At 41.0% G+C, this 27,768-nt stretch overlaps 1 protein-coding gene across 2 annotated transcripts; it reads left to right on the forward strand.

The window, feature by feature from the left end:
• MS4A7 (membrane spanning 4-domains A7) lies at window positions 1-27,768 on the forward strand. 2 transcript variants are annotated; one of them, XM_027579290.1, is made up of 7 exons: window positions 1-158; window positions 7,855-8,014; window positions 12,780-12,914; window positions 14,407-14,463; window positions 16,225-16,431; window positions 25,560-25,661; window positions 26,684-27,768. In XM_027579290.1, the coding sequence occupies exons 2-7, from the start codon at window positions 7,868-7,870 to the stop codon at window positions 26,807-26,809; spliced, it is 774 nt and encodes a 257-aa protein (XP_027435091.1). In that variant the 5' UTR covers window positions 1-158; window positions 7,855-7,867; the 3' UTR covers window positions 26,810-27,768. The 2 variants fall into 2 exon arrangements, with proteins under 2 accessions (XP_027435091.1, XP_027435092.1); XM_027579291.1 differs by lacking the exon at window positions 12,780-12,914.

The raw sequence follows: 27,768 nt of genomic DNA on the forward strand, positions 1-27,768 counted from the left end.
CTAGTGCTCTGAGAAAGGGGCAGGAAGTCTCAGAGGCTGGAGAGCAGAGGAGCAAGATCATTCTGGCAGGAAGAGCCCGTAGGAGGTTCTGCCTGAGGACTCCCCAGCAGAGAGCTGGCCCACCAGCCACCACTTACAGGACTGGGCTACAAGAACAGGTGGGCACCTTGGTTTGAATCCTGAATTTGGGGGGGAGGGGGAGATGACTGTCCTTGGAATAGCCAGACAGGAATCAGATTTTTATTCTGTCTTTCTTCTGAGTAACTGCATGACTGATGAGTTAATTCCCTGTTCTGATCAATAGTTTACCCACTTTCCAAACAAAAGAATTGGGTGAAACAATCCTTAGGTTTCCTTCAAGACTTGGGGTGATGATTTTCTACAATTCTCTGCATTTCTTCATATGTCACTCAGTCTTAAACAGAATATGCTCTCAGAAAATACTGTGTAGGGCGCCTGGGTGGCTCAGTTGGTTAAGCGACTGCCTTCGGCTCAGGTCATGATCCTGGAGTCCCGGGATCGAGTCCCGCATCGGGCTTCCTGCTCAGCAGGGAGTCTGCTTCTCCCTCTGACCCTCTTCCCTCTCGTGCTTTCTATCTCTCATTCTCTCTCTCTCTCAAATAAATAAATAAAATCTTAAAAAAAAAATAAAAAAAAAAAGAAAATACTGTGTAGTTAGACTGAATCCTGCGTTAGGACCCTAAGGTTCCATTCTATTTCTGTCATAGAGAAAATTGTTGCATGCAGAGCAGTTGTCTTCTAAGTTATGATTTGTCTCCAAAGTGGGGGTTTTAGAACTGTCTGGAAAAGTTGTGGGCCACCGCAAGTTTGACTCCACTTGATGAATGTGGGGGGACCAAGCACTCCCTCTCACCTTAGACTGTGGAGTCTGGGGATGATGGCATCAGTCTGGAGACTTCCAGTGAACCATAAAGAATGCTGGCTCTATAGAATTCCCCCTAAAAAGTAGCCAATACATGTATCATAGCCTTAAACTTCATAAATCCACTTCTAAATGTTACTCTAAGGAAATAATTGAATAGGTGAGGCACCAGAGAAGTGCAAAGATGTTCACTATAGCATTGTTCATAATGGTGAAGAGAGAGAGGGAGAGAGAGAGAGAAACAACCTAAATAAACTTCACTGGTTAAATGAACCTTGAAACATCTATTCATTTGGATACATTGGCTTTTTTATTGTGGTAATATATATATATATATATATATATAAAACACAAGATTTAGCATTTTAACCATTTTTAAGTGTATCGTTCAGTGGTATTTAGTACATCCTTATTCTTGTGCAACATCCCCACAACTGAACTCCAGAACTTTTTCATCTTCCCAGACTGAAACTCCATGCCCATTAAGCACTAACTCCACATTTCCCTCTCCTCCCACCCATGGTATCCATCATTCTACTTTCTGTCTTGATGAACTTGAGCACTCCAGCTGCCTCCCAGAAGTGCCATCATATAATATCTGTCCTTCTGTGACTGGCTTATTTCACTTAGCATATTGTCTTCAAGTTTCATCCACACGGTATCATGTGTCAGAATGTACCATTTGGCTTTTAAATTTAGGATTTTTATTGCTTACATTCATTAGTGTCAGAGATGTTCACAGAATAATGTTGAGTGCAAAAAGATTTCTAACTGGCATGGATGGAATGATTCTGTTTATGTAGAACGATGAATGCGTGTAAACACATATAAAGAAAGAGGGGGGAGAAAATGCGAGAATGAAAGGATATGTATGAAACACCTGTTATTGTGTAGAAATTGAGATTTAAGGAACTTCATTTTCTTCTTCAAAATGTATTTCCTTTTTCATTGTATTTGCTATGTTACACACTCTTTTTTTAAATAATTTTTTATTGTTATGTTAATCACCATACATTACATCATTAGTTCTTGATGTAGTGTTCCATGATTCACTGTCTGTGCACAACACCCAGTGCTCTACGCAGAATGTGCCCTCCTTAACACCCATCACCAGGCTAACCCATCCCCCCACACCCCCTCCCCTCTAGAACCCTCAGTTTGTTTTTCAGAGTCCATCGTCTCTCCTGGTTCGTCTCCCCCTCCGACTTAATCCCCTTCATTCTTCCCCTCCTGCTATCTTCTTCTTTTTCTTTTTTCGGAACATATGTTGCATTATTTGTTTCAGAAGTACAGATCTGTGATTCACCAGTCTTGCACAATTCACAGCGCTCACCATAGCACATACCTACCCAATGTCTATCACCCAGCCACCCCATCCCTCCCACCCCCCACCACTCCAGCAACCCTCAGTTTGTTTCCTGAGATTAAGAATTCCTCATATCAGTGAGGTCATATGGTACATGTCTTTCTCTGATTGACTTATTTCACTCAGCATAACCCCCTCCAGTTCCATCCACGTCGTTGCAAATGGCAAGATCTCATTCCTTTTGATGACTGCATAATATTCCATTGTTGTTATACACTCTTTTAAACAAAACAATTAAAAAATAATAAAAGAAAATAAAGGTACATGGTATCCAGAGTATCATAAGTGTACCAACAAGGCTTCCAGGTCCTAGCGTCAGGACTAGAATCAAGTATATGCTGTAGTCCTTAGGTATGAGGACTGAAAAATATAGGAAGGAATCCTATAGAAATCCTATAGGAAAGGATCCAGAACTAGAGACTTTTGTTTTTAAATCCCTAAGTTGGGATTTTATTTTTTTAGTTTTTTATTGTGGTAAGAACACTTAACATGACACCTCCTCTCTAACAGACTTAAATGCACAATACCGTCAGTCTACCTATAAACCCAATGCTGTGGAGATCTCTAGAACTTACCTTGCACAACTGAAATTTTATGCACGTTGTACAACAACTCCCCATTTCTTCCTCCCCAAGAGCCTGGCAACCACCACTCTAGTCTTTGCCTCAGTGAGCCTATTTTCGATAGCTTATGTAAGTTCAGTCACTCAGTGTTCTGTCCTCTGTGGCCAGCTTACTCACTTAGCACAGCGTCCTCATGGTCGGCCTTACAAAGGAAGAAATCCTGCAATTTGTGACAATGCAAATGAACCCCGAGAGACTGGGGATTAAGACTAGAAAGAGGAAGGGGTCTACTTAGCACATTTGGGCTAGTAAACCACAGGAATACAGCAGAAACCAATTTACCAGAATATGGGAACAAATGTCCAAGGTCAGAAATGCAAAGCTGGAGGCATCACAATTCCGGACGTCAAGTTATATTACAAAGCTATAATGATCAAGACGGTATGATACTGGGCACAAAAAGAGACACATAGATCAAAAGAACAGAATAGAAAACCCAGAAATGAACCCACAACTCTATGGTCGACTAATCTTTGACAAAGCAGGGAAGAATATCCAATGGAAAAAAGACAGCTTCAACAAATGGTGTTGGGAAAACTGAACAGTCACATGCAGAAGAATGAAACTGGACCACTTTCTTACATCATACACAAAAATAAATTCAAAATGGATGACAGACCTAAATATGAGACAGGAAACCATTAAAATCCTAGAGGAGAACACAGGCAGTAACCTCTTTGACATTGGCCACAACAACTTCTTACTAGATACATCACCTGAGGTAGGGAAAACAAAAGCAAAAATAAACTATTAGGACTTCAACAAAATAAAAGGCTTCTGCACAGTAAAGGAAACCATCAACTAAACTAAAAGGAAACCTATGGAATGGGAGAAGATATTTGCAAATGACATATCAGATAAAGGGTTGGTATCCAAAATATGTAAAGAACTTATAAAATGCAACACCCAAAAAACAATCCAGTTAAAAATGGGGAGAAGACATGAACAGATATTTTTCCAAAAAATACATACAGATGGCCGACAGACACATGAAAAAATGCTCAACATCACTCATGATCAGGGAAATACAAATCAAAACTATGATGAGATATCGCCTCACTCCAGTCAGAATGGCCAGAGAGTGGTAGCCAATGGACTTCGGCTATGAGGGAGAGAGGATAGAGGGGCTGAGCATTATGTGTGGCAAGGTGGGCAGGCCCATACCTACTGGGGATATAGAAGAGCCTAGGCATTACATTGCCCGTTTTCAAATCTTGCTCCATTATATGCTAGATATACAATCTTAAGAAAACCATTTACCCTCTCTGACCCTCATTTTCTTTTCTTTTTTTTTAAATTTAAATTTTTTTTTTAAAGATTTTATTTATTTGACAGAGAGAGACACAGCGAGAGAGGGAACACAAGCAGGGGGAGTGGGAGAGGGACAAGCAGGCTTCCCGCCGAGCAGGGACCCCGATGAGGGGCTCGATCCCAGGACCCTGGGACCATGGTCTGAGCTGAAGCCAGACACTTAATAACTGAGCCACCCAGGCACCCCTAATTTAAATTCTTCTTAATTAACATACTGTGTAATATTAGTTTCAGGGTACAATTTAGTGATTCAACACTTCCATACAACACTGGAAGCTCATCACAAATGCCCTCCTTAATCCCCATCACCTATTAAACCCACCTCCCCCACCTCCCTTCTGGTAACCATCAATTTGTTCTCTAAGGTCAGGAGTCTGTTTCTTGGTTTTGCTCTCTTTTCCCCCTGGCCATGTTCATTTGTTTTGTTTCTTCAATTCCACAGATAAGTGAAATCATATGGTATTTGTCTTTCTCTTACTGATTTATTTCGCTTAGCATAATACTCTCTAGCTCCATCCAATTGTTGCGAACGGCAAGATTTCAATCTTTTTGATGGCTGAGTAATATTCCATTGCGTGCATGTATTTGTGTGTGTGTGTGTGTGTATGTGTATACACACCTTCTTTATCCATTCATCACTTGATGAATATTTGGGATCTTTCCATAATTTGGCTATTGTAGATAATACTGCCATAAACATTGGGGTGCATGTATCCCTTTGAATTAGTATTTTTGTATCCTTTGGCTATATACTTAATGGTGCAATTGCTGCATCATACGGTAGCTCTATTTTTTTAACTTTTTGAGGAACCTCCACACTGTTTTCCAGAGTGGCTGTGCCAGTTTGCATTCCCACCAACAGTGTAAGAGGGTTCTTTCTCTTCCTCCTCACCAACATCTGTTGTTTCCTGTTGTTAATTTAGCCATGCTTTTCTTTTTCAAGATTGTTTTGGCTATTTAGGGTCTTTTGTGGTTCCATATAAATTTTAAGATTGTTTGTTCTAGCTCTGTGAAAAATGCTGTTGGTATTTTGATAGGGATTGCATTCAATGTGTAAATTGCTTTGGGTAATATAGACATTTTAACATTTGTTCGTCCAATCCGTGAGCATGGGATGTGTTTCCATTTTTTTTGTGTCATCTTCAATTTCTTCCATCAGTGTTTTATAGTTTTCAGAGTACAGATCTTTTACCTCTCTGGTTAGGTTTATTCCTACGTATCTTATGGTTTTTGGTGCAATTAAAAATGGGATCGATTCTTTGATTTCTCTTTCTGCTGCCTCATTATTGGTATATAGAAATGCAACAAATTTCTGTACGTTGATTTTTTATCCTCAACTTTACTGAATTCATGTATCAGTTCTAGCAATTTTTTGATGGAGTCTTTCAGGTTTTTTATATGGAGTATCAGTCATATGCAAATAGTAAAAGTTAGATTTCTTCCTTGCTGATTTGGATTTGGATACCTTTTATTTCTTTTCGTTGTCTGATTGCTGTGGCAGGGACTTCTGGTACTACGTTAAATAAGAGCGGTGAGAGTGGACATCCCTGTCTTGTTCCTGACCACAGAGGAAAATATAAGCCTCATTTTCTTATCTGTAGAATTCAGGTAACAATAGCACCTATCTCTGAGAGTCGTTGTGTAGGCTAAATGAAGACTCTACACAAAGCTCTTACCAGAATGCCAGATTCACAGTGGGTGCCGAGTAAATGTTAGCAATTATTATCATTTTATCAGGAACTACTGTTTGATTTTGAAACCCAGAATCTCTCCTAACCTGATACTTTTTCTACCTTTCTGGTTTTAAAGATGTGCTAGAATGCTCACCCATGGCCCCTCTGCCCCAGTTCTACCACAAAGGATTCAGCGTCAACACTATTCCCCTCCTTATTCATGTTACCGCGACCATACTTCTGTTCAGATTCCAAAATCCCCAAAAAAGAAAACTCCTTAAACAAGGAGAACTGTATTTTTAATAACTTTTCAAAGGTATCTGATGCCCAGAGAGCATAAGAAATGACCAGGGCATGGATCTATGAGTGGAAATGGGGTGGAGTCACCAATCTTCTATTGAGTGATATGGAGCACCTGATAAAGATCACAGGGACACAACAGGGCACTCATCTAAATCATGTCATTCAAATCCTCACAAGAGTGCTTCATGAGAGCATTATTATTATCCCTATTTTATACATAATGAAACAGGATAAATGAGGGGAAATAACCTGCCTGTGGCCAACTGATAAATATCTGAGCTGGAATTCCAGTGAGTTTAGATATAACTAATATGTATTGAGAGTATATCATGTGCCCCTGTTCTATGTTGAACCCATCACATGCATCATCTCCTCTCCCTCACCATGAACCTATGAAGTGGCTAAAACAACTTGCTTATGGTAAGCTTAGTAACAACTGTTGTGTATAGAATATAAGCATAGGACTGGACTCTAAGACACATGCTCAAATGTGCAAATTGATGCTAAGGCATTCTACTTCCAGCTCAATGTCCTTTCCCATCTCCCTCACTAGTAATGAGATTGTAGATGCCAGTTCCCATCTTTATATGTTATGCACTCCCTCCAAGAGAACCTTGACATTGAGGAGAAGGACTGGGGAACAGAACTGTGGCACCATTGTATTATCACAAGCCTTTATCCAAACTGTGGCCGCCAAGGGGGAGAATGTTGTGCTGAGAACAGATCTAAGGAGCAGCCCAGTGGCTGGACTCTGCTGCTCATACCACAGAGGCTCAGCAACACTGCTGAGCTGGTGAGCAGCAGACGATATACCCTTGAGTCTACATTGGAACTGTCAATGTTAAGAAAGAAGGGAAGATGAGGAGAATTAATGTGGTATTGAGAAAACTATCACAAGCTTCTGAGCCAGATCGATTTGGTTCAGACCGTGACGCAAATACAGGATAATAATAATTATATTTGCTACACCATGTATTAAATACTCTCAATGTGCCAGGCTAAGCACTTTGTGTATTTCAGATAATGAAAATCACTTGAACTTACCAGTCCTGAGTTTCTAATGCATAAAGTGGAGTTAATAACACCTATGTTGTTATAAAGATTAGAGCTACTACGGCCTAGTGCCTGGAATGTAGCAGGAGTTAAATAAGTGTTTATATTAACAATCATTGAGCTAGTATAGACAAGGGGGTCATTCCGTGTGGGACAGGACCTACACAAGAAAGAGATGTGTACTAGGATTAACCAACATCTGAGGGAAAGAAAACAAGACTATGATGGGAGACTGAGCAGTACAGGTGCAGCCCAAAAGTACAGTATCAGGACATGTGGCATGGGAATGCGGCACAGGTGAAGCAGAGGTACACGGGTGCGAGAGGGAGGCTGGAAGCAGGGCTTGTTGGAAGGACAGCGACGTGGAAAACCTCAAGGCTACAAGGCAAGTTCTATCTGAATTGTTTACCTCTCGAATGTGGGACTCCTCAAAATGTTTAATTTTGTCCCAGTGATATGCTTTCTGTCCACAATGGATGGACTCTGCCAAGCAGGCTGGTCTTCCGGTGCTTCCACTACTCCCCACATTCAGTTCTGTTCCCAAAGGACAGGTCACCCCTTGGACAACGGAGAAAAATCTTAAATGGTTTCACATCTTCAGGTTGAACCTCGGGTCCTAACTGAGTTCACTGCCTCTTCCAGCGTCATCAGCATCATGCTATCACAGCCCAAGACCAAGGGAGCCTTTGACTCCTTTACTCCAAATGGCATTATCATCCTCAAAAGAGAAAAACCAAAACACAGCTACCAAAAAGAAGATAACCCACAGAACAGTCTGCAGAAAGAAGCTACAGTCCTTGGAGTAAGTTGATGTCATTGTAAGGGGAACACTGGGGAAAATGTGGTGAATGTCTTTAGACTACAGATCTACAGTGGATCTGGGAGAGTCTTTCATTTTTTTTTTTTCCTGTCTGACTCCAGGCTAACTGGGACATGAAATGGAGCTTTATGGGAAGACGCTATCCAACTCAGGCCTCTCTGTACACTAAAACCACTAGGTGTCTACTTGAAATCTGTACAAGAAAGTCTCTTGCAATTTGTCTTTAACAGAGTAGATTTCGGATTTAACCACATGATTTTACTCAATAGGATTAAATTAGTCTGTTTTGAGCTCATTTCTTAACCATTTTGAGATGAGACAGTCTGGACTAACCTCACTGTACATTTTCTCCCTGTTTGCCTAACTATAACCATGTGTTCCGGGTCATCAACCTTCATATCCAGGACTTTAATTCCCACCTGGCTCTGAATATCCTCTTTTAAGACCTGACTCCTATTCATTTCCAACTTTGGAAACCTGCCTAGTTGGGGCCTCTGGAATTCAGGATCAGTTAACCACATAATCCTCTTCATTCCCCAATTTGTTTCTCAAAGGCTTCCTCATCTATTGTACAAACAGAAACCTAGATCCCAAAGGCACTGTTTCCCCTGCGACCCGCCATTTCTGGGCCTGGAAGTGAAGGCAGTCTCTTTGCTTCTCAAGGACACTTCAATATCAATCTTCTCTCATTCTCTAAAAGCTCCTACTTTAGAATCTCATGTCATCCAAATAAGTAATTCACTCCTACTTTTTTTTAGAAGATTTTATTTATTTATTTGACAGAGAAAGAGAGCATGAGCAGAGAGGAGGAGGAGAGGGAGAAGCAGGCTCCCCGCTGAGCAGGTAGCCCCAATGTGGGGCTCAATCCCAGGACCCTGAGATCATGACCTGAGCCGAAGGCAGACGTGTAACTGACTGAATCACCCAGGCGCCCCTCATTCCCACTTTAAAAAAACAAGCAAACATAATAACTCTTTTTATGTATTATTTTAAAAAATCCTAATTGAGTCTTCTACCCCTAAAAAAGATATTTTTAAAAAGTCATCTATATTTTGAGCAAGGGAAAGAATAATTATCTCCAGCAATTTAAACACTTATGAACTTCAAAACATTCTATTAGGTAATTCTAGTATTAGGAATAATCGAGAATTGATAGGAGAATTAAAATTTCAGAAGACTGAGTTTAGTTTAAAAACGTAAAAATAATCAGTGTTTTAGAAAATAAAATTAAATGATGTACTGGCAAATTTGAAAAGTGATCATCCTTAGAAAAATCGTTTGATGAACATGTTGCTTGAAAATAAAACCAGTTAATGTTTGTCCTCCTGCTATCATTTACTAGTACTCACTCCTCAATTTACTTCTTCCAAACAACAGTTTCCTTGCAGGCTTACCCTGTTCCCTACAATCTAGCCTACATGGGCCTAGAATCGCAAACACGTTTTACTGTGTTTATTCATTCATACATTCAGCTGCCATTTTTGAGCGCCTAAAATGTCCCGGCCACTATTTTACACACTTAGGATAATAGGCGAAATATACAGTTAAAAGAAAAAAGAACCAGAGCCCCATTCGCAGAGTCCTCTTGCTATACAGGAGGACTCCAGGTCATTGCCACTTTTTCTACTCTCCTGGGTAATTTGCCTTTTCTTTTCGAGATACTGTCCTCAATCACCGTCACTCCTTGCAGGAGAGGTCTTATCATAAGCCTTGACCGTTTCAATCTTCGCGTTTACGATCCCTCCAGTATCACGTCCTCTCTGTTCCTTGACCTCTTCTCCGCGGGTATCTTGCCCATCCTTCCTTAGACAAACATTCTGCGAGTCATACCCTGGGCCTTATCAGTACTGAAAGCAATAAAGCCACCATTACTTACATTTCAAGCATCCCATACTCCACCGACTCTGATCTTTCCAGATCACTCCCTCTGACTCTATGTTGACTCTTTCTTTAACCTCACTGAGACTTACTGAGAATATTCCTATTTCACAGAGCCTTTCTCACCTAGCCAAGATCCCATAGTTCACTCTTGTGAACACCCTCAACAGCCTTGTGCTCCTCAACTTAAGGCATAATCTTCAGGAAAAACTGCGACAGTGGTTTAATTCTAGCTCTGCCCATTTGCTTATTCTACACCTGAACCCATGCAACTAACCTTGGCTGAAAACACACACATGGACTCCACTTCTGATATGTGACCATAACCTCAAATGGACTGTAAAAGCTGTCTAAAAAGAACATGACCTTTCCTTCCTCCATTCACTCTCCTACTACCCCAGAAAACTATTTCATACATTCTATCCCCTGAAACCTCTGAGGTTTCGTCCCTCTCTACTGATTACCTTGCTTCCTAAAATACTACAAAAATTGAGGCAATCTGGAGAGAATGTCCACAAGCTGCTACACATCTGAAATTATTCATATCTGTGCCATATATTCTTCTCTCTCCTCTCCCCATTACCAATATGATGTCCATCTTCTAACTGATGATAACCCTCCCTTTGTGCAGTAGATCCCATCCCTTATCACTTGTTCCAGTAATTCTTCCTATTCTCTCTGCAAATCTTTTTATCATTTCCATGAGCACAGAATCTTACTGTAATTTCTCCCATCTTGAGAACAAAAAAGCAGAAACAAATACCTATAACTTCACACCCCCTTCAGCTACTGCCCGCTGGTCACTTGCCTTCCCAGCAACACTCCTCTAAGGGGTAGAGAAAGTCAATGTTTCCAAGTCCTCTGAAATGATATTCTCTCTTGAATCATACCCCATGGGACTTGTCCCATTGCTCCACATTAGTAACCTAATTTCCAAGTCTTAGTTATTAATGTTCTTGAACTAGTAGAAGTGTTTAATGCAGCCGACTACTCTCTCCTATTTGAAACATTTTACTCACTTGGCTTCTTGGACAACCACATTCTTCTGGTTTTCCTCTTTCCCTCTTTGCTGCTCCTTTTATTATACTCCTTTACTATTTCTATTTATTTCTTGGATCCTACCTTTGGAGTATTTGATAGCTCAGTCCTTGATTCCATTTTGTTTCTGTATCTGTTGCAATGGTGATCCCATCCAGTAATATAGTTTTAAATATTATCTTCACTTATGACTTGGGGGAAAAAGACTATATATCCCTTACCTGGTTCTCTCCTCTAAACTTAAGACTCATATGTCTAACAGCCTATATACATTTCCACTTGGATATCTACTAGACATCTCTCCCCTAACCTGTCCCAGACTGAAATCCTCATCTTTGTCCCCAAACCCACCCCTCATACAACATTCCCCAGCTCAGATCAATGTCAATTCCATCATTTCAGATGCTCAAGCCAAAACCCTTGGAGGCAACTTTCATTCCTATGTTTTATAATCCACAAACTCTCAGCAAATCCTACAGGTTTAATCTTCATCATGCATCTAGAATCCAACTACATCTTACTATCTCCACTGTCAACATCTTCTTTCAAGTCAACATCATCTCACATGTGAATTACTGCAACGCCCTCCTTATTGATCTCCCTGCTCTGTTTCCTTATAATCTGTTCTCAACACAGCAGGTAGAATGATCCTTTGAAAATATAAATTGGATCATGTAATCTCTTCATTCAAAATTATCCACTTCACTTCCTTTTTTACTCAGAATGAAAGGCAATGAAAGGTAAAATAGCCTACAAAGCCCTATATGGTTTGCACCCTGCCCCCAGTACTTCTCGGACCTCATTTCCTACGACTTTGCTCTGAACTCATTCTATACTTTCCAAGGAACGTATCTGTAAAGTACATAATACATGGCCAGTGGCAGTGATTTTCATTTGCTTCATTTCCCTGGTGCTGGCCCACAACAGATATTTAATACATATTAATTATATGAATGATGGAATTCTCTTGACTTCAGGTTATTTCTCCTATGTTTGCATCATCTTTCAATTGCATGTGCATTAAACAGTGGGTTAGAGTGTGGGTTCTAGATCAAAGTAACAGGGGTAAATCCTAGATCTTCCACTCGGCCATTTGTGTGGGCTTGTACAAACTATTTTTATCCGGGTGCCTCATTTTTCTCATCCATAAAAAAGATGAGATGAATAATCAGAGTATAGAAAGTGTTCAACAAATACAGATTATTATTATTATCATTGGTGTCGTGAAAATAGTAATTATTATTAAAATCCAATGATGCATAAGATGGATTATGCACTAGAGACTTTCTGCTCTATTTTATTTCAAACGAAATTGAGTCCTTTATTCACTCTTCTTTGATAAGTTTGCTTTCTACATTCATCTAACTGAACTAGTGTCCAGAAAAATTTTCTCCATTTGCTTTTCCTAGAACAAGAACAAATTATCAACTATCTTTTTCAAAATACAGTTAAAATGTACATATGATCACTTCCTGACTTGCTAGTTTAATAATCCTATCAGAAGAGAAGAGGTTAGTTATACATGACTTTCTTTCTCTTAGAGAATGCCTACTGGCTCCTTGTAACACCTTTTTTTCCTTTTTATTAATTTGTGTGTGAGAGAGAGAGATTGAGCACACATGAGTGGAGCAGGGGGAACAGAGAGAAAGGGAGAGAGAGAGAATCTTAAGCAGGCTTAACTGACTGAGCCACCCAGATGCCCCTTTTTCTCCTTTTTAACATGGCCAATTATAGCATATTTTATACTCTTTACAAACACAACTTATATTCAAACAATAACTTTCATCTGTTCAAAGTGTGTTCCTAGAATTTTCCTTCTTGTCTCTTGTAGATTATCCAGATCCTGTGTTGCCTGTTGATTTCAAGTTTGGGCGCCATTTTGGTTTCTGCTCCCCACTCTTCCCACTTCAAGCCAACAATTTCCACCATTTTGATGTCTGGGTACCCATTTGTAGGAGCTCTATGTGTGAGTAGAGTGGGGTCTCCAAGAGAGGATATGCTTTCTAAATGCTAAGTAGGTGCTAAGTCACTCCATGACTCCCAAGAGGTAGGGATAGAGGAGAAGGCAGCCAAGGCCTCTGACTTTCCCTCTGTCATTGTCCCATGTCACGTTTCTCTAATTCAGGAAGAGCAGCAGAGGGGCTTAATCCCTCCTCCTGTGTCAGCATCCCAGGGAGTGGCTGGTTGGGGCAGGAGGCGAGAGGGTAATACAGTGGGCATACCAGCACAGTATTTCGTACCTGGCCTCCCAGCCTATCTCTGGAAAAATGGAAAATGTTTCACATTCTTTTTTGGGCCTTTGATCAGGTCATTGGATTTCCTTCAGTTTAAGAATCATCCACCTGCCAGGTAACGAGTGAAAAGATCATTTTTAAGATAGAATGAGCACCACTGGTAGATGCCACAGGTTGCAGAGAATTAAACTGGTAATGAAATTCATGGGAGGCAAGGACACTTGTTATGTGTTCAGAAGTAATCCTGAGAATTTGGAAAACTTTTTTGCTGGCTTCCATCTAATTACTCATGGAGAAGGGCCTAGTCAATCCTTTTCTTTGGAGATAGCCAGGGCCTAGTCATGCCTCCCACAAAGGGCCACTTATTTTCCACGTAGTATCTTGTACAAAGGCGGGGGGGGGGGAAAGCACACATTCTGGGCAGCTGATTTCTATGAAGGCACCACCACTGTATGGATAGAGCCTTTGTGTAAACACAAACTATGCAGCCCTTCTCTTGTCCCCAGAGCATAATTTGCCCGTATATCTCTATCTGATCAGTAGTTGTGGCTCCCACATTCCCTTATGAAAGGTATAAATAGGTCATGCTGGACCCTCTTTGTCTGTGACTACCAATTCCTAAAAGCCACAAGCTTACCCAGTGTTTCAGCTTTTCAGACTATTCTCCCTCCACCAGCTGGATCCTGACCACCACTGGGCTCAAATACTGGCTTCTGGGGCTTCAGTCTGAAAGACTCCTCACACCTATCCTCGTACTTCCCACCTTCCTCAGCTCCCAGTCTAACTCAGGCCCCCTACACCAATACTTGAAGCCCACATGTTTCTGTACCTTGTGCCGTCAGAGCCCCTTCCCTAAGTGTTTCTGTTGGCTGCTCTGACCTTCCTATCGCTTCGAGTCATTGGTCTTTCTCAACCTCCTCTCTTCCCACCTTGTAATTCAGCACTACTCTCTTCCCTCCCTGTGCACCTTCTCTCCGGGCCACCTCAGCTCACAGTGATTTTTGCTAACAGAAACCCAGATCCTATGTGCATCTGCCTATTTTTCAAAGTCAATGTAAGCATCCTGAGAGTGGAAATCAGGACTTTATCAATATGGACCCACACCATTCCTACAGTGTTATCTCCCCTAAAAGTTTTACATTACTTATTGATTGATTAATAGTAACATGGTGGCCTCATTTCCACAAGACAACTGAACTGATTATTTCTCTCTTTTCTGAGCAGTTTGCCATTACTGGATTCCTCTCTATTATTTCTGGGAAAAAGTCAACTAAGCCCTTTGTAAGTATGAGAACTATCAAATCTCAGCTCATGGGAATAAAGGGAACTTGAGGATTAATTACTCTAGTTTAAAGTTTCCATTCACAACTTAGGAAAATAGGGCTCTGAGCAGGGAGAGAACCCAAGTTCTCACTGCTGGTCCACTGGTGAACTGGGTGTAAACCCCCAGTTCCCTGCCTTCTAGACCAGTGTTCTTCTGCTACACAGTGTAGGCCCGGATCATATTCCCAGCCTGGAGATTTACCTCAGTTGCTTAAACAGTAGAAATTTTTAAATATACCATGGAGTCTTTATAGTTTATTATCTTGGCCCTGAATAGGGTAGATGACCATCCCAGCTAGATCCTAGAGATCCTTTTTCTGGAAAAACCGGTCTCATAATGAGTCAATTTCCCTAAATGGCAAGATCAGAGGCACAGGTGTGTGGGCTTAGAGCCTGTGGTTAGCTCCTCCACCCCCTCAGAAACAAGGAATTATCAGACTGTAGCCACTTTCCTGACAAAAGTCAGGAATGTGTGGGTGGGGTCTTTGATGTTCTCCATAACAATCTTTCCCTTTTTCCCCTGCCACACACTCACAAAGATGACTTAGGGAAAAGCCACATCCTGACTCAGGAAGATCCAGGGTGTAGTTAGCTATGGATGAAGGCACCTAAGATGCTGTATGAGGCTGGTATATGTTCCTGATACTTGAAGCTAGAATCTAAACCCCAGAACTAGTGGACAGAATTTTGAAATGTTCACCTCATTGGACGGAGTCAGAGTTCTGGACTTGGAACCAGGAAACCTATACTCTCGTCCCAGCTCTGTCACTGACCCATCTGTATGCTCAAAGAAGTTCCTTCCTTCTCTGGGCTTCACTTTCCTCATTTATAAAATGTGGAAGATGGACATGTGAATTTCACGGGTGGCTTCCCAAGTGTCCTGAACACCCTAAAAGGGAAAACAATACTCGGGATGACCCGGTATGATATGGGCTCCACATATAGGACGCAAGACAATATGTGGGCTCCATTGCCCATGTGGCAGCCCTGGGCAAATGCACTGCTCATTCTGTCTGCTCTTCCTTTGGTAACTCAGCACTTGAAGCCACATAGCTACCAGGTCCAGGGAGTAGGGGGCAGAGCAACCATCCTCCCAACCCACAGTATCCTACAATGATGTTCAAATAGAAAAGAGCATATGCTGGGAACCTGGCACAGAATCCAGCACATCAGTGTATTTGCAGAGGAACCAGATTCTGTGAGAACACTTTACCCTGAAATGTAGAATATGACCCAGGAGAGAGTGTGGTGCATGTGGTTCTCAGGCTTCATCCACCTATAGGTAGGTATTCTAGCTTCTCCAGTTTTCTCTTTTACGGAAAGAAAAGCCATAGGTTGGTCTAGGAGGGACCAAAGGCCATATTCTAGAAGATCTTAAAGCAAAAGAATGATTCTAAGGCTGTTGAGGAAGTCAAGGAATGTACTGGTAGTGGTTTGAGCAGTGTCACCTCTGTCTGCAGAGAGCCAAGGGGCCAGAACCCCTATTCTGAAGGAGGAATTATTCATGCATTCTTGCACTCAACAAACATTTGCTAACTATATCAGGTGATAAACAGATAGTGGAGAGGGACATACAGAACACAATCTGTGCCCCCAGGAGTACGCAGCTTAGAGGGGAAAGAGATTCAGGGAAGCATCACTGTAGTGTAGTGGATGGAGAAATAACTGTATCACATGCTGCTTCTGCCATGAAATCCCAATGCAGAATTTCTTTTTCAGGCCATGAGCAGCCTGACCTCAAGTGCAGTAAGTTTTCTCGCTGCTGGAGCAGGCCTCTTCCTCCTTGCTGATGGCCTGGCATCCCTGGAGATTGCCTCTCGACGGTGCGACTCAGAAAGGGAATATCTATCCACACTGCCTTATTCGATGTACTATTATTCGATATATGAATTCAAGGACTGTCTCCTGGCTAGTGTCAGTCTAACAGTAAGTAGCCTCAGACTCAATATCCTGCCATGTGAAATCTCAGCTTCTCTCCTTTGCATAATTTCTGCTTTTTCAGCAGTCTGTATCTTGTTGATCTGAATGCCTGGAAGTAGACAGAAAAAAAAAAAAAAACGTGGTTGAAAGAGTCCTGTCAGCAGACTGCAAAATATAAGTTTGACTTTGACATTGTGCGAAGTCAAAATAGGAAATCAAGAAGGGCTGTGGGCTCAAGATATGTCTCTTCTGGCAAGAGAAATAGGCAAAAATAAACTATTGAGACTACACCCAAAATAAAAAAGCTTCTGCACAGCAAAGGAAAACATTAACAAAAAGAAAAGGCAACCTACTAAATGGGAGAAGATATTTGCAAATGACATATTCTATAAGGGGTTACTATCCAAAATATATAGAAACTCACACAACTCAACACTGGAAAAACAAATAATCCAATTTAAAAAATGGGCAGAAGACATGAATAGATATTTTCCCAAAGAAGAAATACAGATGGCCGACAAACACATGAAAAGACGTTCAACATCACTAATCACCAGGGAAATGCAATTCAAAACCACAATGAGATACCAACTCACATGTGTCAGAAAGGCTAGTATCAAAAAGACAAGAAACAAGTGTTGGTCAGGATGTGGAGAAAAGGGAACAATATGCACTGTTGGTGGAAATGTGAATTGGTGCAGCCACTCTGAAAAACAGGATGAAGGTTCCTCAAAAAATTAAAAATAGAAATACCTACAATCCAGTAACTCCACTACTGGGTATTGACTCAAAGAAAACAAAAACGCTAGTTTGAAAAGATATATGGACCCTTGTGTTTACTGCAGCATTATTTACAATAGCCAAGATATGGAAGCAATCTAAGAGTCCATCCACAGACGAATGGATAAAGAAGAGGTGGTCAGCAGTCTTTCCTACATAAAAAAATATTCCATTCTCAATAGGTTTAGTTCTCAGGGTGCCCCCTTTGTTGGGCAGGCATTTTTTCCCCCTTGACACAGGCAGAAATATCCCTCTTTATTTGAATTTTATTTGATTTGGGATTAATGTAGCCACATTAAATTAGCTGTCGAACTTGGACTTTAATTATTATAACTTTGGCCCAGCAGGGCTGGCAGAGGGAGAAGGGGATGGGAGATGACCCACCCATGGATTCCACTCCTTGCAGAAATGCCAACATCTCTGGGCAGCATTTTCTTGCCAAAATTCTTCCCAAGCTGGATGGTCATCACCTGTTGACGGTAAAAATCCTGGCTTAGTCAATCCTCTATATACAGGCTCATAGTTTTAAAACCATAAACTTTGGCCTTTTAAGGAGAAAAATTTCTTCCTTTGTGACTCCACTAGCAGGAGCCAGGGAGACAAATGTAATATCTCTTATTCCCTTGGATCTGTCTCACAAATCCCAGAAAATGTGTGCAAGTTTCTGCCCATTCAACCTAGAGGTTGTCAAAAGCAACCCCTTTGATCCTGGAGCTTGAGGAAGTGAAAAGGCACAGAAATGCATCTGATTAGAAATCAGTGCAAGGAAGTCCAGGAGACAGCATAACCCTGGTGCAGGCAGACATCAGGCAAAGCCGTGAGGGTGAGGGAGACATCCTTCCTGCCCAGACTTTGACGGTTTAACTCAATGAAAACTACTCTCAATACATCAAACTGTCTCCTACTCCCAGACAACCAGAGAACATCCTGCAAAATCAGAGAAGTTGCACCAGGACTGACCCCAAACACCCACTCTTTATTAACACAAACATAACCTGAGCAAAGTAATGCATCAAAACATTTGAAATATATATCTGAGGTTGGAAGAAGAAAGGAAGGGAGGGTGGAAAGAAGGAAAAAAATCAAGGAAGAAAGGTATCTTATATTCCAGGAGCTAAGAAGGATCCTACAGCCAGGTAACCAAACAAGAGCTGGGACCAGAAAACAGAGAGGTCTGGGCGGGAACACAGGTGCTACCAGCTGGGATAATAGTATTTTAATGCCCATGACAAATCTGAAGTTCTTCAGGCCCACACTGAGTGACCTGCAAAAATGTTAGAAGCAGAGACTGAATATTTACCCTATGTAGAAAACAGAACAAGGAAAACTCTGCCCAACATCCCACGAAGCTTTAAAAACTCTGCCATAAAGGTTTCTAGGATGAATTCATCTCACCAAGCCATGGGCAGGAATGGACGGTATCCAAATCCAAGATTACATATAAAATAAAGGAACCTCAAATACAAGGATTAATGTAAAAACTTCCTGGGTCGTGGAACTCCTGAGCTTCCAGCAGAATCAAATCTATAACTTCCACTAGGGAGGCATCCATAAACCCAACCGATGGGTCTCCTATATATTAAAAAATTTCCCCATCCACCTATATACTGGCATCATCTAAGAGTAAAAAATTCTTAAAAACATGAGAAAAAATGGGGAACAGCCCAAAATGGAACAAATATTAAAGTTAGTTGCTCAAGAATTAGAGGTTATATACTAATTTGGAAGACTATAATGAAAATATACTTTAAATGATTAAAGGCATAAAACAGGAATAAAAACCAAAATGAAAGAACATGACAGTAAGAAAAAAACAAGTAGATTTGAAAAAAAACTAAACAGTATGATCAGAAATGCAAATTATACTCTTTGAAACTAAAAATTTAGCATATCAGTTAAACAGTAGATTCAACATATACAAAGAAATAAATAGTGAGGGGAGGGGGAAAATATGGCGAAGGAGTAGGGGACCCTATTCCAAACGGTCCCCAGAATTGAGCTGGATATCTACCAGACCACTCTGAACAACCCTGAAATCAGCCTGAGATGTAAGAAGATAGATCTGGATCTCTACAAACTGAATATCACAGGCAGTTGGTTTTGAGGTTTGAAGTAGGAAGACGTGATTCCACGGGCAGATATCAGAGGATAAATGGCAATGGGAGGGAGCCTGGCCGTGGGGATCCTGCACCACCAGTGAGCAATAGCCTCCCGTGCTGGTGACCGGGCACAGACTCGCAGACTGGTAGTGGTGAGGAAAGGACATTAGGGCAGCCCCTCTGACGGAAACCGGATTGGCAGGGTCATGGGTGTGAACTGGGGGCGGCTGGTGGTTTTAGAAACACAAAGGGCAGAGACATGCCCCGACCTGGAGGTGAGGACTGGGAGCCCTGCTGAGGGGCACACAACCCAGGACACTGCAGTTTATAGAAGCACAGACAGAAATGGAGATAGTGTGGCCTGGAGAATTCCCTGAAGAACAGACTGCGATCTCTTTGCTCTGAGGCAGAGGGTTGGAAACAGTCTCTTCTGCTCTGACTCTCAGAATAGATGTGGAAAGCCACCAGGGAAAGCTGCCGGAGAACAAAAGCCCCCCAAAACCAGTTTTCACTGAGCCCCTCCCCCACCACAGGGGGCAGGGCAACTTTGCCCAAACAGGGTTGCCTGAGTAACAGCATAGCAGGCCTCTCCCCCAGAAGACAGGCTGGGAAAACAAGAGGCCAGCAACCTTAAGGTCCTTAAAAAACAGGTGCATCTTGCTTGGGTTGTGGTCAATAATTTGGACTCTATACATTCCCTCAAACACCCCTCAACAAAATGACTCGGAGGAGGAACCCCCAAAATAGGAAAGACTCAGAGATTATGACTTATGTCATAGATTTACAAATGGATTCAGATAGGGTGCCTGGGTGGCTCAGTTGGTTAAGCGACTGCCTTCGGCTCAGGTCATGATCCTGGAGTCCTGGGATCGAGTCCCGCATGGGGCTCCCTGCTCAGCGGGGAGTCTGCTTCTCCCTCTGACCCTCTTCCCTCTCGTGCTCTCTAGAGAAATGAAAGCTGAATTGGCAGAACTTAAAAATGCTATCAATGAAATCCAATCTAATCTAGATAATCTAACAGCTGGGGTAAGCAAGGGAGAAGAACGAATTAGTGACCTGGAAGACCATTTAATAGATAAAAAGGGAAAAGAGGAGGCCAGGGAAAAACAATTCAGAATCCATGAAAATAGAATGAGAGAAATAAGTGACACCATGAAACGTTCCAATGTCAGAATTACTGGAATCCCTGAGGGGGTGGAGAGAGAGAGAGGACTAGAAGATATACTTGAGCAAATTGTAGCTGAGAACTTCCCTAATCTGGGGAATGAAAGAAATATTCATGTCCTAGAGGCAGAGAGGACCCCTTCCAAGATCAAGGAAAACAGGCCAACATGTTCCCTGGCATGTAATAGTAAAACTCGCAAATCTTAGAACCAAGGAAACCATCCTAAGGGCAGTTAGGGGGAAGGGATTCCTTAGTACAGAGGAAGGAACATCAGAATAACGTCAGACCTATCCACAGAGACCTGGTAAGCCAGAAAGTCCTGGCAAGACATATTCAGGGTACTAAACAAGAAGAACATGCGGCCAAGAATACTTTATCTGGCAAGGCTGTCATTTAGAATGGATGGAGAGATGCAGAGCTCCCAAGACGGGCAGAAACTGAAAGAATACGTGACCACTAAGCCAGCCCTGCAAGAAATATTAAGGGGGGTTCTATAAAAGGAGAAAGACTCCAAGAGTGATATAGAAAAGAAATTTACAGGGACAATCAATAAAAACAAGGTCTTCACAGGCAACATGATGACAATAAATTCATATCTTTCAATAATCACTCTCAATGTGAATGGCCTAAATGCTCCCATAAAACGGCACACGGTTGCAGATTGGATAAAAAGACAGGACTCATCCATATGCTGTCTACAAGAGACTCATTTTGAACCTAAAGATACATCCAGACTAAAAGTGAAGGGATGGAGATCCATCTTCCATGCCAGCAGACCTCAAACGAAACTGGGGTAGCAATTCTTATATCAGACAAATTAGATTTTAAAATAAAGACTGTAGTTAGAGACACAGAAGGACACTGTATCATTCTTAAAGGGTCTATCCAACAAGAAGATCTAACAATTGTAAATATCTACGCCCCCAACATGGGAGCAGCCATCTACATAAGCCAACTGTTAACCAAAATAAAGAGTCATATTGATAACAATACGTTAATTGTAGGAGACCTCAGTACTCCACTTGCAGCAATAGACAGATCATCTAAGCAGAAAATCAACAAAGAAACAAGAGCTTTGAATGACACACTGAACCAGATGGACCTCATAGATATATACAGAACATTCCACACTAAAACAACAGAATACTCATTCTTCTCGAGCACACATGGAACTTTCTCCAGAATAGACCACATACTGGGTCACAAATCAGGTCTCAACTGATACCAAAAGATTGAGATTATTCCCTGCCTATTCTCAGACCCTAATGCTTTAAAACTGGAACTCAATCACAAGAAAAAATTTGGCAGAAATTCAAACACTTAGAAGCTAAAGACCACTCTGCTCAAGAATGTTTGGGTCAACCAGGAAATCAAAGAAGAACTTAAACAATTCATGGAAACCAATGGGAATGAAAACACATCAGTCCAAAACCTATGGGATACTGCAAAGGTGATCCTAAGGGGGAAATACATAGCCATCCAAGCCTCACTCAAAAAAATAAAAAAATCCCAAATTCACCAACTAACTCTACACCTTAAAGAACTAGAGAAAAAGCAACAAACGATGCCTAAGCCATGCATTAGAAGTGAAATAATTGGGATTAGAGCAGAGATCAGTGAATTAGAAACCAGAAATACAGTAGATCAGATCAATGAAACTAGAAGCTGGTTCTTTGGAAGAATTAATAAGATCGATAAACCACTGCCCAGTTATATCCAAAAGAAAAGAGAAAGGACCCAAATTAATAAAATTATGAATGAAAGGGGAGAGATCACGACTAACACCAAGGAAATAGAAACAATTATTAGAAATTATTATCAACAACTATATGCCAATAAACTGAGCAATCTGGATGAAATGGATGCCTTCCTGGAAACCTATAAACTCCCAAGACTGAAACAGGCAGAAATTGACAACCTGAACAGACCAATAACCAGTAACGAAATTGAAGCAGTGATCAAAAACCTCCCCCAAAAAAGAGTCCAGGGCCTGATGGATTCCCTGGGGAATTCTACCAAACATTCAAAGAAGAAAGAATACCTATTCTACTGAAGCTGTTTCAAAAAATAGAAACAGAAGGAAAGCTTCCAGACTCATTCTATTAGGCCAGCATTACCTTAATCCCTAAACCAGGCAAAGACCCCATCAAAAAGGAGAATTTCAGACCGATATCCCTGATGAATATGGATTCCAAAATCCTCAACAAAATCCTAAGAGGATCCAACAATACATTAAAAGGATCGTCCACCACGACCAAGTGGGATTTGTCCCCAGGATGCAAGCGTGGTTCAACATTCGCAAATCAATCAATGTGATAGAACACATTAATAAGAAGAGAGAGAAAAACCATATGGTCCTCTCAATTGATGCAGAAAAAGCATTTGACAAAATACAACATCCCTTTCCTGATTAAAACTCTTCAGAGTATAGGGATAAAGGGAACATTCCTCAAGTTCATAAAATCCATCTATGAAAAACCCACAACGAATATCATCCTCAACAGGGAAAAGCTGAGAGCCTTTCCCTTAAGACCAGGAACACATCAAGGATGCCCACTCTCACCACTATTGTTCAACATAGTACTAGAAGTCCTAACAACAGCAATCAGACAACAAAAAGAAATAAAATGTATTCAAATTGGCAAAGAAGAAGTCAAACTTTCTCTTTTCCCAGATGACATGATACTTTATGTGGAAAACCCAAAAGACTCCACCCCTAAATTACTAGAACTCATACAGCAATTCAGTAATGTGTCAGGATACAAAATCAATGCACAGAAATCAGTTGCTTTCTTATACACTAACAATGCAACTATAGAAAGAGAAATTAGAGAAACAATTCCATTTACAATAGCACCAAAAACCATAAGATACCTTGAGAATAAACCTAGCCAAAGAGCTAAAGGATCTATACTCTAGGAACTACAGAACACTCATGAAAGAAATTGAAAAAGACACAAAAAGATGGAAAAATATTCCATGCTCATGGATTGGAAGAATAAACATTGTTAAAATGTCTATGCTACCCAGAGCAATCTATACCTTCAGTGCCATCCCGATCAAAATTCCAATGACATTTTTTCAAAGTGCTGGAACAAACAATCCTAAAATTTGTATGGAATCAGAAAAGACCCCGAATCGCCAAGGAAACATTGAAAAAGAAAAACAAAGCTGGGGTCATCACGTTGCCCAATTTCAAGCTATATTACAAAGCAGTGATCACCAAGATAGCATGGTACTGGCACAAAAACAGACATATAGACCAATGGAACAGAATAAAGAGCCCAGATATGGACCCTCAACTCTGTGGTCAAATAATCTTTGACAAAGCAGGAAAAAATATGCAATGGAAAAGACAGTCTCTTCAATAAATGGTGCTGGGAAAATTGGGAAAGCCACATGCAGAAGAATGAAACCCGACCATTCTGTAACACCATACACAAAGATAAACTCAAAATGGATGAAAGACCTCAATGTGAGACAGGAATCCATCAAAATCCTAGAGGAGAACATAGGCAGTAACCTCTTTGACATCAGCCAGAGCAACTTCTTTCAAGATACATCTCCAAAGGCTAGTGAAACAAAAGCAAAAATGAACTTTTGGGACTTCGACAAGATAAAAAGCTTCTGCACAGCAAAGGAAAGAGTCAACAAAACAAAGAGGCAACCCACAGGATGGGAGAAGATATTTGCAAATGACACTACAGATAAAGGGCTGTTATCCAAGATCCATAAGGAAATTCTCAAACTCAACACCCAAAAAACAAATAATCAAGTCAAAAAAAAAATGGGCAGAAGACATGAAAAGACACTTCTCTGAAGAAGACATACAAATGGCTAATAGACACATGAAAAAATGTTCATCATCATTAGCCATCAGGGAAAATCAAATCAAAACCACATTGAGATACACCTTACACCAGTTAGAATGGCAAAAATGGACAAGGCAAGAAACAACAAATGTTGGAGAGGTTGTGGAGAAAGGGGAACCCTCTTACACTGTTGGTGGGAATGCAAGTTGGTACAGCCACTTTGGAAAACAGTGTGGAGGTGCCTCAAAAAATTAAAAATAGAGCTACCTTATGACCCAACAATTGCACTCAAAGACACAGATGTAGTGAAAAGAAGGGCCACATGCACCCCAATGTTCATAGCAGCAATGTCCGCAATAGCCAAACTGTGGAAAGAGCCGAGATGCCCTTCAACAGATGAATGGATAAAGAAGATGCGGTCCATATAGACAATGGAATATCACTCAGCCATCAGAAAGGATGAATACCCAACTTCTACATCAACATGGATGGGACTGGAGGAGCTTATGCTAAGTGAAATAAGTCAAGCAGAGAAAGTCAATTATCATATGGTTTCACTTGTTTGTGGAACATAAGGAATAGCAGGGAGGACGCTAGGAGAAGGAAGGGAAAAATGGGGGGGGGAACTGGAGGGAGAGATGAACCATGAGAGACTATGGACTCCAGGAAACAATCTGAGGGTTTTAGAGGGGAGGGGGGGTGGGGGGATGGGTTAGCCCGGTGATGGGTATTAAGGAGGGCACGTACTGCATGGAGCACTGGGTGTTATATGAAAACAACGAATCGTGGATCACTACATCAAAAATTAATGTTATATTGTATGGTGACTAACATAATACAATAAAATTAAAAAAACAGTGAGATGAAATTTAGGTCTGATTAAATAACACAAGAGCACAACACATTATAGTAGAAATCTGACAAATATGAGTGACTGGTTAACAGAGAGGGAGGACAGAGTGAAGCAAAAAAGGTCAATACACATCTAACATGAACTCCAGGAGGATGGCCAGGGAGAGAGGAAATACGCAAAGAGAAATAACCAGCAAATTTTCATAATTAAAGACATGAGATTTCAGATGGAAGGTATGAACGGAGACTGTTCCTGGATAAATAAAAACAAATCCACACTAGAAACATCATAACAATAAAAACAACAGGGTTTACTTCTTTTATCTGTTGCTGCGTATTTCCCTGCTTCTGTCCACTGCTAGAGCTCTCACCCCCCAAGTCTCCTTGCTCTAGTCAGACACCAACCATCCCTGGTTTGATTCACAGGGGGTGCTGGTGGTGATGCTGGTCTTCACTGTGCTGGAGCTCTTATTGGCTGCATATGCTTCCATCCTTTGGTGGAAACAAGTGTACTCCAACAATCCTGGGGTGAGTATTCGACATGTCACATGACACCTATTGGGTCCCAATATGTGAGCTGTGATGATCCAGGTTGAGAAAAAGTGTCAGAAAGAGGAGTCAGTTATTGATCATGTGGTTCATGTAGGTGACTTTCATAGTGAGGAGAGAGTTCTATGAATGGGTTCCTTCATGATGACCCTGGTATCTGAGATTATTAGTGGGTGCCTTCTGGCCAGCAAGCCAGTTAGAGAACTGCTTAATATGAAGTTGGAATGGCTTTAGAAATTGCCTGTCCCAGATGGGTGTGTGGTTCAGTTGGTTAAGTATCTGCCTTTGGTTCAGGTCATGATCTCGGGGTCCTGGGATCAACCCCTGATTCGGGTTTCCTGCTCAGCAGGAAGTCTGCTTCTCCCACTCCCTCTGCCCCTCCTGTGCCTGCCCCCACTTGTGCTCTCTTTCTCTCTCTCAAATGAATAAATAAAATCTTAAAAAAAAAAAGAAATCACCTGCCCCAATCTCTTATGAAAGAAAGAACTGAGGCTTGGATAAAATCACTTGGAGATTGAGTGATACAGACCAACAGGCTGAGAATGAAAGCTTGCATCTCCTCCTTCTTGTCATGGACACAGCCACCTGCCTCCCTAGAGTCTCCATGGCCCCATTCCTTTGTTAATGTGATGAGATCTTACTAGGGCATCTCTGTTCTGTTTATGCTTTTCTGTGTTCTTTCGTAAACCCTCTTAGGGCATGTCATCACAATTTAAAAATCCTTGCCTTTCCTCTAAAAGCCATAATTTTTTTTAAAAAAGAAATTATTTAAAGGGACAGACTAATGATTCAATTATGGTCTTATTAGTAAATGGTAACATGATTAACAGATCGAAGAATGAAATTTGTTTGAAACTAATATTGATGCAATCATATATTTTGGTAAAGTTGGAAAGGCCACTACTGTACAACATGTGGGGGGAATGCATTCTAAATATGGATCAAAGAAAGCCTCCAAAATCAGACTTTTAATATCTGCTAATACACTTTCTCTTTTCTAGAGTGAATTTCCTTGCCAAGGTTATATCCAACACGTCAAAAAGCTCTTCAAGGTCATATCCAACACGTCAAAAAGCTCTTCAAGGTCATATCCAACACGTCAAAAAGCTCTTCAAGGTCATGGATAGAAGTAACGCCTCAGAAGAAAAAGGAGAAATGCAGTGCTCCTGGCAAAGTGTGATTAGACTTTCCTGAAATTTCAGCTACTTTACACACTGAAAGAAACTTTCAGAAAACAGCCTTTGTTTTGCACTAGCTCACTCTTAGTAATTTCATCGCTCTTGAAAACAATCTCTCAAAAGCCCAGGTGGGTAAACTGAACAGAAAGCAATTCATCTACCCATGAATAAGAAAAGAAAATGTGCACTCTTGTGCTAGTGTGAACTGGCTGAGTCTCGTGGCTATGCACGCCCCACTCCTGTAGTATTTTCACACTTATATTGCTTAAACATTGGATATTAGAGATTGCAAAAACTTTTAAAAGTACTTTAAACATACATGGCTCCATTTCTGCCAATTGAATGAAGTGAATTTCTGTCAACTGAATGTGGCTCAATATTCTGTCTCATTTAATGACTTTAATCTGGCTTCAAAGATTATTATTTATCATAATGCTCTTCCCCACCTAAGTTCTAGACCAAATAAGTAATTAGCCATATAGAAATAATATCTACTTTATTACTGTATTGGAATAAACAACATGACCTACCCGATAAAAAGGGTCCCAATATTGTCCCCTGGGTCTAGGCCTTGAGTCCTTATCCCAAGGGGAGGGTGCAGCAGCCATATAGATAAATCCCACAAACATGATGTTCAGGGGAGAAAAGGTCATGTATAAAAGAGTATATCCTGTATGTGATTCTATGTGTATAAGGTTTAAACACAAGCTAAACTAGTAGATAGTGTTAGAAGCAGGATAGTGGTTACCCTTGGGGGGGTAGGTAGTTACTGGAAGGGAACCCAGAGGGTCTATGGGCTTGCAGAAATGTTCTTTTCCTTGATCTGGATGCTGGTGTCATACATATATGACTTGTGTTCACTTGCTTCTATGTTATAACTGAATAAAAATGTTTTTGTAAAAGTTACT

This window comes from Zalophus californianus, chromosome 11 (genome assembly GCF_009762305.2).
Source record: "Zalophus californianus isolate mZalCal1 chromosome 11, mZalCal1.pri.v2, whole genome shotgun sequence".
Taxonomy (NCBI): Eukaryota; Metazoa; Chordata; class Mammalia; order Carnivora; family Otariidae; genus Zalophus; species Zalophus californianus.